Source organism: Sminthopsis crassicaudata, chromosome 3 (assembly GCF_048593235.1).
Source record: "Sminthopsis crassicaudata isolate SCR6 chromosome 3, ASM4859323v1, whole genome shotgun sequence".
NCBI lineage: Eukaryota > Metazoa > Chordata > Mammalia > Dasyuromorphia > Dasyuridae > Sminthopsis > Sminthopsis crassicaudata.
In genome coordinates, this window is record NC_133619.1 from 51,131,993 (window position 1) to 51,147,552 (window position 15,560).

General features: G+C 35.9%; 1 protein-coding gene across 2 annotated transcripts in view; it reads right to left on the bottom strand.

The window, feature by feature from the left end:
- The window catches only part of RASA2 (RAS p21 protein activator 2), a 129,765-nt gene that overhangs the window by 84,362 nt on the left and 29,843 nt on the right, over window positions 1-15,560 (bottom strand). For both annotated transcript variants that reach the window (XM_074298479.1, XM_074298478.1), the window contains exon 4: window positions 6,268-6,362. In XM_074298479.1, the coding sequence (XP_074154580.1) occupies window positions 6,268-6,362 (95 nt within the window). The remainder of the gene's footprint in view (window positions 1-6,267; window positions 6,363-15,560) is intronic.

Here is a 15,560-nt window from a genome sequence, read left to right on the forward strand (position 1 = left end):
ATAGGAACAAAAAATTTGACGGAAAAAAAAAAATAGAAGAGAAGACAGATAAAGAGGATATAATATCAGAAAAGAGGAAATCCCCATTTTTTTAAAACAATTATGCAATAGTACCCATTAAAGATTTTACACATTCATTAGTACTATTTCCACATTTGAACAAAAATAGGTAGCAGTATAACTAAAGTGTGGTCCATGGGAACACACTGCATTTAAAAATGGGTACTATCTTTACCCTGTTAATTTGAATGTAGGGGTGAACTTCCCTTATCTGACAAGGGATATAGATTATTTGTATTAGAATACATATTAATACATATACATGTAAGAGGGCTAAAGATCCATACTCTAATCTGGGTCTGGAGAATGGAAATATTAGCCAAAAAACCATAAGCCAAAGATCAGGGTTTATAGATTAAATGGATAATGCCAAGGAACATACGGAATAGATTAGTTGGGGGTTTTAAATCTGTGCAACACTGAATAATGTTAATTGTATGTATTATCTATCTTAAATGTATCATTAGCCAGAGTATTCCCCATGCCTCCAACTTCTTCTTATACTCTGATACAGTTTAACCATCTGAACTGTCTGAAGCAGACTAGCAGAAAAAAATGGAGAAGGGGATAAAGAAGGAATAGGAAAGGGTTAAGGCCAAGGCAGGGCCAGCAAAGAGTATAATGGTAATAAATCTAATAAATCTAAATGATGTATTCTTTGGGATAGAAACAGCAAAAAGAGAACCCAAAAATTATCCACAAGACAAGAACGGGTGCCGGAATTCCCTGTCTAATGGATTGAGTATGTCATAAGGAAGAAGTGAGCCAATTTTGAGAGATGATCAGAGATGTTGGTATGAATTGGGACTTACCACCAGGTGAAGAGTGAATGTTAAGATAAATATACAAGTCTATTCAACTTATCCTTCATCTACAAGAAAAAATGTTAGCTCACGGGACAGCTAGGAAAAAAGTTGCAATAATCTGGTTGGCCTACTTCAGCATGGAGGGAAAAGCAGAACTTTATCTGTCGCAAGATAGAGATTGCATCAGGGCTTGCATTAACATCTAGAATAGATGCTAATGTATTTATTTTAAATTTAAAGCTCAAAGTAGACCTTGCTTCATTCTTGTTTAGAATGTCAGCCTTATTGCTCAATTGCTTTAAGAGTTTCTTTCTGAACATATGGTCCTCGAAGGCAGACTTTTTTGTCAACATATTTAAGAGAAACAATGAAAACTTCAATAATTGATAAATGCAATAACCAACCAGTATTGCAGAGAATTGGTGAGCATGAAGCATAAGATAATAGATTTTGAGACAAAAACAAAGGGATAATTTTATTTTATTTGACTAGTTTTTATTTTAGAGAAGAGAAGAGCTAACAATAATGTACAAAAAAATGAGAAAGAAAAGAGATCATTGAGACACTCCAAAAATTCAAAGTGGAGATCTGAAGAATAAAAAGAAACAGAACTTTCAAAGAAATATTTTGAAATGATAAATATTATTTTAAAAAGCTAAATATAAGAGCCTTAGTTTTTTTTCCTTTCCACATATTTTGTATATTAAAATGTTCTCTGTGTGTGTGTGTGTGTGTATGTGTGTTAAATTTGGAAATTAAAATAAAATCTTTTAAAGATTCAATATATCTTTCCAAAGAAACTTTTTACTAAGAATCAACTGCATAGAGTTCTAAATCTGGATGATTAATTCTCCTAGTAAACAAGAGAGATACTATGATTTTTACACAGAGGTTTACTTTTAGTAAGTAGCACACAGAAGAAAATCTGGATGGCTAGCTGTAGTTAGGTGAAAGTAACTAAGGTAATGAATCTACCACTGGACCAATATAAACGTTAGTTATTATTATTACTATCATTTAACTATAAAAAAAACTGTTAATGAGAACAATGGCCATATTGGTGGAAATTTTAATCTAGATGTGTCCGTGGTTAATATGCCTAAATAATTAACATTTGCTGACATATGAAGGCAGAGATGACAACTTTAAAAGATTAATAAATAATTTTTTTAGATACAAAGATTTCTGAGTGTAGGAGAATGGTAGGAAGGAACAGATATGGGAATAGGAAATTTAGTGGATGATACCAAGGAACATAGGAAATAAATAAAAAAATAAAAACACTGAAGCCTAGAAAGAAAATCTTTTTGAAACTACAGATTTTCTTAATTTTTTAAATGGTGTGAATAATAAACTTCTACATGTAAAAAGAGAGGGTTTATGAAATGTAACATGGTATAGTGAATACAATGTGAGCTTTTCAAAGAATTGGAAATTGAGGGAATGCCCACCAACTGGGGAATGGCTGAACAAGTTGTGGGATATGGTTATGATGCAATAATATTATGCTATCAGAAATGACAAACAGGATGTTTTCAGAAAAACCTGTAAAGATTTACACAAACTAATGCAAACTGAAGAGAGCAGAACCAGAACTTTGTACAAACAGCAATACTATAAGGATGATCAACTGAGAATGGTTTAGCTATTCTCAGCCACACAGTGACCTCAGGCAATTCCAAAGGACTTATGATATGAAAAATATTATGTACCTACAGAGATAGAATTGATAAAATGCAGATCCAAGAATATGGGTTTTTTACTTTATTTTTGATCTGTGTTTCTTTTTGCAATATAGCAAATATGGAAATGTTTTGCATGGCTGAATATGTACAAGTTAAACTGCTTTCTCAAAGAAGAAGAGGGGGAAGATTTGAAACTCAAACTTTTAAAAAACAAATGTTAAAAATTTTCTTATATGGAATTGGGAAAAAAATTAAATCAAAAAAGAAAAAAGAATGTGAGCCTTCTGACTCATAAGACCTGGTTTAAGTCCTGTGGCAAAAATGTTCTAGCCATGTGACCTGGGGCAAACCACCAACTCTCAATTTTGAGGCCCAGTAATTCTGAAAAGACAACACACAGGAAAAGAGACTAAAATATCATATATATATATATATATATATATATATATAATTTTTTTTAAATTTTTTTATTTTTATTTATTTATTTTATTTTAATGTGAGGTAAATTTGGATTTGTAGTTGTCACAGAGATTTTGGGGTTGTTATTCATGACTAGAAGTGCATACCTTAGATAAAAAGCTTCAACTCTATGGAACAAGATGGTCCTCCCAAGATGAGCTCATCACTTCTAAACTCATCAGCATGCATTCCAGCCTGGATAGACAACATCTCCCTCAACCTCTTCTCCTCTCTGGTTGGAGGGCTGGATGGTGGAATTTCAAATTCCTCCCAATGCCTTCCTTTACAGAGTGCAGAAACTGGATTCAGCTCATTCCATTTTTCATTTGCTGCCCTTCCTGGTTTAAATTCCATGGAACAAGCGTTTCTCTGAGTCCTATGACACTTTCCTGCTTCCTTTTGTGGGCTGTCCCCCCATTAGATGATACATTTCTTGAGGGCAAGGCCCATCTTTCTTTTTATTGATTATGTTCCTAGTGCTTAGCAAAGTTCCTCACATAGGTGCTTAATAAATGTTTACTGGATTTACTGGATTTGGAGTAACATCTTACTTCAAGTAAGCAGTCTTCTGAGAGGAGCTCCACAGACTAAGCCAAGAGAGTAAATGTCACATGAAGAGAGATCAGTGGAGGGATATACTACAGACTGTTTGGCCAGAAGGAGAATGTAGATAATCCATTCAGGAAGCATATAACAAAAGAGGGCACAAAAGCATAATAATAAGTGGCAGGGGACTCAACTAATCAGATAATTGTCTATTAGCATTCTCCTGAATTAAGCAGAATAAGCTGATAGACTTTGACTTAAAGACAATTTCATTCTTGAAAAGGTAGAGGAAGCAATGAGGGGAACTACTAATTCTGGGCCTGATGGTGACCTATAAGGAGGAACTGGTTGTTGAAGAAGAAATGACGGGAACCTTGGGAGGAAGTGACCACATAATCTTAATATAGCTAAGTAGGGAAAACTAAGCATAATGTTGAGATAAACCTCAGATTTGAAAAGAACAGATTTCAAAGAGTTTAGAGGGAAAGAATAAGCAAAATCCCAGGGGCTACCATTCTACGAGGAAGAACAGAAAACTCTCAAGGAAACAATTCCAAAGAGCTTTGAAGAAAATGAGTTATTTTAAAGAAAGAAAAAAAAAAGTCCTTGTAATTGCAGAGAAACTAATCATTATAAATTTTTTCAAGCATGTCCAGAAAATGGGGCAGTGTGGTGGTGCTATGGAATAATCAAGAAGCCTAAAGTCAAGAAGACTCGCCTTCCTGAGTTCAAATCTGGTTTCACATGCTTACTAGCTGGGCAAATCATTCAACCCTGTCTGCCTTGATTTCCACATATATAAAATAAGCTGAAGAAGGAAATGGCAAACCACTCCAATATCTTTGACAAGAAAACTCCAAATGGGGTCATAAAGAGTAGAAACAATTGAAAAATGACTGAATATACTATAAATCAGCACTAATGATTTAGTGAGATAGCTCCTGTTCAGAAGGAGTTTATATTCTATTGGGAGAACAGGGCAGATATCACAGAAGAAAGGTGGTGTAATGGATGATGAGCTGGATATCATACCAGAAGGACCTAGATTCAAACTGCGTTTTGACACGTACAGCTCTCGGGGCCTCAGCTTCCTCAACTCTAAAGTGGGAGGAGATTCCATGGTATCTCAGCTTCCTTCCAGCTTTGGGAGTTTCCAGGCCTATTCATTCACCTGTAGTGTCCCCGTCACCCAACTCTTCCCTGTGACTCTAAGAGGCCTCCCCCAGTAAGCTGTCTCAGCAGTGGGGCTAAGCTAGAGCGGCAAGTCTCAAATTCTTTGGTGTATCAAAGAGATTTCTCCTAGATTTCTCCTAGAGGAAGGCATAGGTAAGAATAACTTGTTCTAGTAACTATTCAGGAAGCTGAAGCAGAAGCTGCGGGGTATCAGAACTTGGCCAGCTTCACACTCTGCCTCCCGGGCTGGAGCCAGGCATCTGACTTCTGTCCTGCTGCTGGACCTCCATGACTCAGGAAGAGAGAGGGAGGCACTCTGCCTTTTTTAATTCATGAGTAAGTTAAAACCCCAGCCCATGATGTCACCAATCCACAAGGAAGGATGCACAACAACAAATCTAAGATCCTAGGCTAGTAGGAAAGTGCATATGAATACTGTACAATCAGTATGGATGTAACCAAAGAAGTGTTTGTTTTGGAAACAGGGAGCTCCTAAAGTTTCTGGGGAAAGCCAGGTGGCTCTGTGAAAAAAGTGCTGGGCCCCAAATCAGGGAGGCTCCTCTGAGTGGCCATTAGAGAATCTTTATATATAAATATTCGTAACTATGATTACTACCATTACTACCACCACCACCACCGCCATCTGGAGGAAGGCTTTTCTAGCAGACTGTCATACAGTCCAATTCTAGTCAATATTTCTATCTATGGCATAAAGAAGCAAAGAATATGCTTATCAAATACAGTCATGCTAGGAACTATCTGCTGGAAACGTCTAGCTTCATAACCAATAAGACATCTTAAACTCAATATATTCCGAATCAAACTTGTTCTTTCCCCCAGAAATTCATCCCTACAATTTATAGTAAAGATACTACTGTTCTTTTAGTTAAGAACTATAAACATTCAGTTTTTAATTTCATTCACTCTCCTACCTTAGGTAATAATTACAGTAATTCAGAAACACTGAAATTCAGATTTAGAGCTGGAAAATATGTCAACTACTACTGCCACATTTTATAGAAAAGTGATGATCAAAGAAAATAAAAATAGAATCAAAACAGGAAAAAAAAAAACTTCAAAAAATTTAAAATACAGTGATATTATCTGCATCTTATAACAGACCAACCTCCAGACCAGCTCAAGGCCAGAAAGAGGCAATGGTGTTTTCTCACTTGAGACCAAAAAAGATAAAACAGAACACAAAATCAACTCAACCTACCCCTTGCCAATTTTAATTTTATTGTCTGTTGTGTCAGTATTAAAAACTGAAATGGTAAACAAACAAACAAAAAGATCCATCCAAAATGGCCATGGGTATGTCAATCTTTAAAACAAGGGATGAGATTCAGGGAGAAGCAAGGAAGGGAGATATAAGGATATGGGGAAATTTAGGAAATAAAAACAAAAAATATCAAAAAATGTATTTAAAAATAAACTGAAACTACATAAACTAGTACCAACTACATATACTAACCAGTTTTGTTTTACTAATTTTATGTATGTGACAATCTTAAAAATATATAAATTTTAATGTTTACCTGAACCTCAGAATTGGAATCAACAGGCTGAAGGGAAAACCATGTTTCTTTGCCAGTGTGGGTGCACAAGGCTTCTTTTTTGATAGCAACTTTTCCTGAAAGAAAATGAAACAATATTTATTTTAAAATTAATTTTTTTCTCCTCAAGACTTCTTAGTACTGCAGATTAAAATACTTTGTAGAAAGCTGGCTGTGTGTGTGTGTAGGTGTGTGTGTGTTTGTGTGTGTGTGTGTGTGTGTATACATGTGCTCATGGGTGTCGTGTATACTAGTAACAAGGCATTTTACATGGATATTAATATACTTCGTTTCCTTTTGTCCTTTGAAGCACTCTGTGTTAGGTCACCTTAAATCAGGAGATGAGACAAAAACTCATTTATATTTTCATGCCACCATATTTTTTAATGCTCATTCACATTCATATACTCACTACCTCCTTCAGTACGGCATGGAAAACTAATGCCTAATTACATTACAGAACAAAAATCCCAAACTGTATATTATTATACATGCTTAACATGCTTAAAGTTCTAATTAGTTATACACACCTCCTGAGTTCTTGGTTCTAGATGAATTATCCTACAGCTAGCATTTATGAAGTACTTTATAGTCTATAAAGTGCTTTATAAGTATCATCTCTAACTGTGATGGACTTGGCTCTTCTCAACAATGTGGTGATTCAAGACAATTCCAATAGACTTGAGATGGAAAGTGCCATCTGCATCCAGAGAAAGAATTGTGATGACTGAATGTGGAGCAAAGCATAGAATTTTTTTTTTTTTTGTTTATTTGCTTTTTTCTTTCTCAAGGTTTTTTCCCCCTCTTGTTTTGATTTTTTTTTTTCATAAAACATGACAAATATGGGAATATGTTCAAGAAAACTGCACATATTTAACTTATATACATTGCTTCCTGTTTGGGGGAAGAAGGACAGGGAGAAAAATTTAGAACACAAAGTTTTACAAAAAAGAATGTTGAAGGGCAGCTGGGTGGCATAGTGGATAAAGTCAGGATCCTGAAGTCAGGATGACCTGAGTTCAAATCTGGTCATCTGGTCTCAGACACTTAACACTTCCTAGCTGTGTGACCCTGGGCAAGTCATTGAACCCCAGCCTCAGAAAAAGAAAAAAAAAAAAAAGTGTGTGTGAGTTTGTGTGAGTGTGTATGTGTGTGAGTTGACCTTCCTAAGTGGTCCCTTCTCAAAACTCCTAAAACTCTTCAATGCTCAGCTCAATAAGAAGCTTGTACAAGAAGTCTCCTGAGCATCACTTGTTCCCAATTTCACTTACATTCTTATATGTGCGTGTTTTCTTTGGCAGACTGCAATAAGATCATTGAGCAGAGATGGCTTTCTTGTTTCTCTGAACTCCTAAAATCTGGTCTAGTGTGTCTGGACTTTCAGAGGCATGGAAGAAATGCTTGTCTCTTCGTGGCTTATTGCCATTACGATGAAAAAATAGCAAAAGGTACATTTCAGTCAGTTTTCTGCCAGGTTCCTAGGCCTTACATAGCGTTACTGTTGATGTTTATGGAAGTGAACTTAATTACAACTATGCCATGCCATTAAACATTTTCATTATAGTTTGAGCTTATTCCCTCAGAGGAAAAAACTAATAAATAAAAGTCAAAATTATGCTACTTAAATTGAAAATTAAATACAACTATTAATATTATAGGAAATTTAAAATATAAACGATCCTAGGACTAATAATTCATCTATGAGAGAATAGCCATCTCTTTTAAGTACTTTGATTAAATCTCATATATATGATCAAGAAGTATGATTAAATCCAGGCCTTAGGAAAATAATGACTTTTAAAATATTTTATGTATATAAAATAAGCAGCAGCATTAAAATACCTGATATTTTTACATTCTTTTTCCCCAGCAATAAAATGTAGGCAAAGGTTAAAATTACAATATTAGAATACCTAAACATTCTCTGTCCAACCACTTTTCTGTCACAGTGCCTGACCAGACCAGAAAAAAAATCCCATACTTAACACAAGTTTATATCATTTGTACTGTTGTTGAGTAGATCTGTCATGTCCAGCTCTTCATGACACCAGATCATACTGTCCATGAGAATTTCTTGGCAAAGATACTGGTGTTGATTGCCAATTCCTTCTCCAGAGGATTGAGGGTAAAGTGACTTGTCCAGCATCACACAACTAGTAAGTATATAGTTGGTTGCTGCTGTCCTTCCTTCTTGAAGAGAACCAAAATGACATCATTATGTTAGAGTCACAGTACTGTGTGCTCCACTGTGGCTGATCAGATCTACATAAGCCTGGAAGGTCTCTACCATAGGCTGGGCACAAATAGTCCATATGAATGTTTGGAGTGAAGAGGTTTCTAAATTTGTGCATCTCACATTTCTTTCGAACTATAACAATTCTGCTTGATTCATAGAGCACAAGACATTCCTTGGTGGAGTGGAATGCCACACGGGGCAGCCTGAGCCAGTGTCTCCCAGGCTTCACAATCAATTTCAAAGTATTTCGGAGAAACCTTAAGAGTGTCTTTGCTCTTTGGACCTCTTTGTAAGCGCCTGTCTTGTGAGATCTCTGTAAAATAGTCTTTTAAGCAAAGGGACATTTGGCATTTGAACAATGCTAGGCATTAGAGTTGCACTCTTTAGAGCAGAGTTTGAATACCTGCCTGTTTAGCTTGAGAAAAGATTTCTATATCTGTGTCCTGCCAGGTAATCTTCAGAATCTTCCTAAGACAATTTAAATGAAAGTGATTTCGTTTCCTGCCATGGTGCTAAGTAGACTGTCCAAAATCCACAGGCATAAAACAATGAGATCAGCACAATGGCTCTGTAGACTTTCTATTTATTAGGTAGCTTTCACTTTACCAACACTTTCCTGTGGAGCCCCATAAATGAACTAGCTCTGGCAATATGTGCTTCAACCTCCTCATCTATTTGTATATCCCGGGAAAGTAGTCTACAGCCAATGTTAATGAACTTATCTACAATGATCAAAATTTTTCCATTTGCTAAAATTGATGGTCCACATATGAATGGTGTGATGCTGGTTGGTGGAGAACTCACATTTCCTTTGCGTTGATTGTTAGGCCAAAATTAGTACAAGCAGCAGAGAATCAATCCATACTTTGTTGCATCCGGCCTCAGAGGGTACACTGAGTGCACAATCATCTGCAAACAAAAAATTATGCACCAACCTTCCTCCATTTTATTCTTGCCTTGTAGCCTTTTCAAGTAAACTAGTTTACTCTCAGGGAGGTAATTGACCGTGGTGCCATTTATTTTCCTCTTCATTGCAACTTTCTGACAACACTACTGAAAACACCAGGCTACAGCATGGCAGCAAGCATTGAGCCCACTCTTGGTGGCTGGGAGAGCCTAAGAGCATTGTCCATCTCCCAGAGCCAGGCAAGCAGGCTGCTGAGAAACTGACACGTGATACTGACGAACTTCTCTGGGCAACCACAATTTGAAAGAATTTCCCATGAGCCCCTATGACTGACAATGTCAAAGGCCTTGGACAGATGATGAATGTTGTATATAGACCTCTGTTCTGCTCCTGGCATTTCTCCTGGAATTGTCAGGAAGCAAAAACCTTATTGACTGTTCCTCAGCCCTTTCTGAAGGCACACTGGCTTTCAGGCAGATGACCATTTTCTAGGTGAAGGATTAGCCTACTAAGGAAGGCTCTGGGAAGAATCTTGCTAACAATATCTAAGAGAGATAACTTATTCCCTTTACCTTTATAGAGATGAACAATGGAGGCATCTTTTACCTCCTGGGATAACCTCCTATTGCCATGTAACTTGGAAAATCTCATTCAGCTTTTGCATGAGAAATGGACCCTATGCCTTATAAATCTTAGCTGGAATACAATCAGCACCAGATACTCTGACACACAAGAAGAGTCTAATAATGTTCAAAACCGCTTCTTCAATTAGGAATCTGGCTAGAAAGGATCTAGGTTCACATTCTCATCACTAACAGCGTGACATCACCAGCACTGAGTAGCTGAGATACACTATAGGCCTTTAGCCTATACATAGTCTTCAGGGCATAATATAAACATTTTGTATTGTTACTGTCAGCATAAACTTGAATTTCATGTGTTTTCTTACTGAACCAAGAATACTGTGTCTCTCCAAGCTTTGTTTGTGTTTTACTTTTGAGAGTTAATTTGATAGTTAAATTTGTTAAGTTAATTTGATAGTTAAATGCTGACTTATTAGAGACAGTATCTTGCTGTTATATCTTGTGCGAGTTCTCATTTTTCATTTAGCAGTTCCTGAATTTCCCAATAATTTTTGTGTACCATTTTTGATGTCTGCCAGTTTTCTAGTCCAGATGAATAAAAGCAGTGCTATACACCAAATCTCCAAAAGGTGACGGCTTTTCTACTCCACAGATGCTAATTGTGTTAACTCCACATTCTTTCCAAGTTAGCAAAAAACTGTAAATAAAGGAAGCTCTCTAATATGCTAACATTACATCTTCTAATAGCTGTCTTGCTTCAGGCTATCTCTTTTGTTGAATGGAAATATTTAGCCTGGAGAAGGTAAAGGTCTGATCAGTCTAGCATTCTGCTTCACAAATTACCTTGGTCTCTCACATCCTGTTTGTTTTTTCTTATAATGACATAGTCTATTTAAAGCTAATGTTTACTGTAATGGTGCATCCACTAAGTTTTATTGCATTCAGGTAAATGGAAGACAGTACTAGTAATGAGAAGATCATGAGATGCACAAGTACTCAATAATATATGACTATTGCTATTCTGTTTCCAATTCCATTCCTTGCAAGGACTCCTGTTATGTTCGATAGTCTGTGTTTACTCTTACATTATTAAAGTCACCCAATATTATAAACTTGTCCCCTTTTGGCATACTGATGGTAAGGGTCTCCAGGTATTCATAAAATTTTTCTTTGACCTCATCAGGATTTGTTGTGGGAACATATACATTGATGATAGTGGCATAGGGCATTACTGCATGTAGCATCTTGCATTCCCGCAAGTGGCACTGCATTGTCATTAATCTGTTATTTACTCCTTTGGTACACAAGTTTACTGACTAAATTAGTTTTGATTTTAAAACCTAACCCAGCTTCATGGCACTCTCTTTCACTATGGCCACTCCTGAAGAATGTGTAACCAGCTCTGACCTCAGTAAGCTGGCCTTCATTTGTCAATCTTGCTTCATTAAGAACTGCTATTTGAATGATACCTACTGAATTCTCTAGCAGCAAGAGCTGTTTGATTTTGTATTGTTTATAAATGTGCAGACATCCCATAAAACAATGGTGAATGCAATTTTCTTTGCAAAAGTTTTTATTCTTTTTTTGACCTCAGAGTGGGATGCCTGTTTACTGTGGTTAGCAGGCCAGCGTTGGATGAAGCAGATAATCTTTAAGACACTTTTTCTACCTACTTCCTCAGTAGGAGGTGAACAGTGTGGTTCTTTAAATGCTGCTCAGGCACTTGGGGGCTGCTGAATCCTACTGCTGCTTCCAGTGAGAAGATGTCCTAGGGCTTGAGCCTTCTGCATGCAGGATTCTTCCTACAGCTTTCAGAGTATCCCTATTGACTGCTTTATTACCACAGGACTTTGAGGCGTGATATGAGTGATGTCTTTAGGTTTATGTATATACTGAATTTAAATGTGGCAGAATTGGGCCGAGTAAAGCCATAAGTAGGCCTACAGTCATTAGTGTCCAATAGCAAGACATCTGGTGAAGGGTCAGGATACAGTGGATGACATCTGGTATCTTCAACATCTGACCAAGCTCCACAGCATCTCCTTTAGCTGTCTTCTCTGCCCGAGGAAATCTTCACCCGTCAAACTCGTAGGCTACTATCCTCAATCTGGGAGCCCAGCTGCCAAAACAGTTTGCCAGATATGGCTGCTATGTGTGTTATGGCTTGATACAGAATCACAGCTAAGAACTAAGTGGATCAAGTGGACAGCAAAGATGGAAAGCAGCCCAGAAAAGGGCACAGCAGGTCCTACACTCTACAACCCAGTAAATGTCTTAGGCCAGATGAAAATTAAGTCTTTCTAACTCAGGCCCAAACCTCTATCCACTGAATTCAGTTAGCTCCAAAATGATTCAGAATAAAAATTATGAATAAACTTTCAGTACTGTATGCTGCAATGTAATTATAATTATTATTAAATTACAACATTATAAGATCTATTCTACTCATCACTGAACCAGGCAAAAACAACAGGACAATAAAACTTTAATATCCTACAGAATCTGGGATTCTAAATTCCAAACCTAAACATTGCTTGTATACAAAAATGAAGTACAGAAAAGTCCTATCTTACAAATAATTTGACTTTTCAAGAGATAGTTTATAAAGTATATTTCATTCATCCAATAGATATTTAATCAATGTGCAAGGCACTATTATAAATGGGTCCCAAGGTAGCCCATCAAAACATTCTTAAATTATAATTTGAGAAACTAATGTGGAATTATTTATAAAATGGTTTCTAAGGAAAATAAGATGAAACTCCATATAACGGGAACCCCTACCATAGCCATAAGCCAAGACAGGAATGCTTATACCTTTCTTCTCTTTCTAAATGGCCAATAGCCATTATCTTAGTGATTAAGAAAAACTTACATCTTGCACAGACAGTTTATATTCATAATCAGTAAACCAACTGGATATAATCTGTATAGTTCCTTTTTTCCAGTTTTTCTTCTTATAGATGAACCAATTACTGGTACTCTCATTTCATTAGACAAGTTGAGAAACATCAAAAGAACTGAACACCTCCTCCCTATTTGTGGAGTACTGCAAGATGGAAGACAGTATGCTGACCAAGTTTGTAGCCAACAAATATATGGACTTAGAAAAGCCACATAGATAACCACAACAACAAATATTTATACTTGAAATAAAAATAATTATTTTTGTCCTAGAAAAGAAAATAGACAACCTAAAAAGGGAAATAAAAATTTTGCAAAAATTGAAAGTTTCCTCTAGTCTTGAACTGTAGTTTTCTTGGTAAGAGTTTTTGAAAGAAAAGGTTTGAGTTTAATTGTAGAGAAAACAGATAGCAAAATGAATGAATGAATACTGACAATGAGAGATGAATGACTACTGGGCCTTATTGGAATCTTTTAACTAACTCTATGCTCTCAGGTCAGTTACTTAATCTCAGTACATTTTTATTTCCTTAACTGAAAAATATGGTTTGGAATAGTTCACCTCTAGATTCCCTTCTAGTTCTGAGAAGCTTTTAATTACTTAAAATTTTAGGTTTATCTTCCTAGAATAGGTATTTATTTTACCAGTTTTAAGCCACTTCACTCCATATGAACGTTTGTGCATACAAATGTATGTGTATAGCTATTTTTTAAATGCTCACATAACACTGTGGAAATTTAAAGGTGTTATCTTTCCTTTCTCAAGTCTTAACCATGTTTTATGAAAAGAAGTGACTAAATGCTATATTGATTCCTTAAAGTGGGAAAAGAGAAGAAGCAACCCCAAAAGTAAAATCAGCTGCAAATGACATGGAAACCACTTTTGCTGTCCTCTCATAAGAAGCATCTTTTGCAGCAGCAGCAACATCTATATAGTTTCTGTGAGTGCTACTACAGTATGGCCCTGAGATTTTACATTGGCCTCCATGAAAAGAACTGCCAGATGGCAAAATCCTGACTTGTGAACACACTAAATGCAGACTTCCTGTGTTTCTGCTTTCATCTAGTTGGAAACAATAAACTGGTGTAAAGAGGAGATAAAAGGGTCTGGAAGGTGAATGCAGATCTCACAAAATTACATCAGAATGGAATTAAAGAGTTGGAAAAACTCCAGCTAAAATTTTATAATATAACAACAGAAACAGCAGCAATACAGAGAAACAATAACCCAGAGCAATAGTGAAACCAGACATCAGGAGGTATTAAATAATAAAGATGCCAGCAGCTGAAAGTAGTTGGACTAATACTCTGTTACTAAGAAAAGCAACACCCAAACTTGTGGTTTCTGGGCAATTTTATATCATAAGAAATATGTTATGTCAGTAATCAGTGACTCAAAACGTGCTAGCAAAAATTATGATCCATAGAATAACAAAGATTCAGACCAGAGAGATCTTGGATATTATCTAGTCTAATCCCTTAATTTCTGAGATCAGGAAGGTGAGGCTCAGAACAAGTAAATAATTTGCCACGAGTGGAATTTGAACCTTTCATTTGAATCTATAAATCTTTCCTAGCATTATATTATACCAAGGGACTAAGAAAGAGTGAAAATAAGGGCAGAAATGGGACTTTATTATAAATGACTATTTATATATGAGTAATAGGTAAAGAAAGACCTTATTTCAAATCTGGACTTAGACCCTAAGTCATTTAATTTGTATTTCAATATCCTCAACTGTAAAATAGGTATAACATAATAATAATAAAAAATAATAATTATTATGATAATAGCAACTCCTAAGATTGAGAGTAGACTAAATGAAGTGATATTTATAAAGGGTTTAGAACAGTGCCTGACATAAGGTGCTATATAAATGTTTGTGGGTTTCTTTACTTCTCCCTTTCCTTTTTTCTAATTTTTAATGTCCAGGAGTCTTTGCAGTGTGTTTAAAAACCAAAATATATTTACTAAATTAGAAAAAAGTCCATGCTTTGATGTTTTTATCCTCTTTAATACTTTAAAAAGCTCTATACTCTTGTGAATGTGACATCTGCCTCATCTAACACTTGTCCTTTGTACCTCAGGAAAGGATTTCAGTAGAAGGTTTCTTTCCCCCTTCCCTACAACTTTCTGCCAATGGAATGCAATCTCTTTTGTGTTTTGTATCACCAGCAGCTAGAATATAATACTATAATTATTATAAATGGCTGAATTTAAGGGCTTTCATGAACAAAATATTCACCACCTGAGATATGCGCAATCTAATGAAGACTCTCAACCTCTGGTTCCAAAACAATTTATTGGAAACCTCCATTTGGCTCAAGCCCTTCCAGAGATTATGCTTTATCCCTCAAGAATGTAAGGGTACCAAACTAATCTATTTATTTATTGCTATACCAATCAGACTCCCAAGAAACTATCTTAATGACCTAGAAAAAATAACAACAAAATTCATATGGAAGAATAAAAGGTCGAGAATTGCAAGGGAACTAATGAAAAAAAAAACTCAGAGGAAGGTGGTCTAAGTGTACCTGATCTAAAGCTATATTATATAGCAGCAGTCACCAAAACCATTTGGTACTGGCTAAGAAATAGAACGGTAGATCAGTGGAACAGATTAGATACAAAGGACAAAAAAGG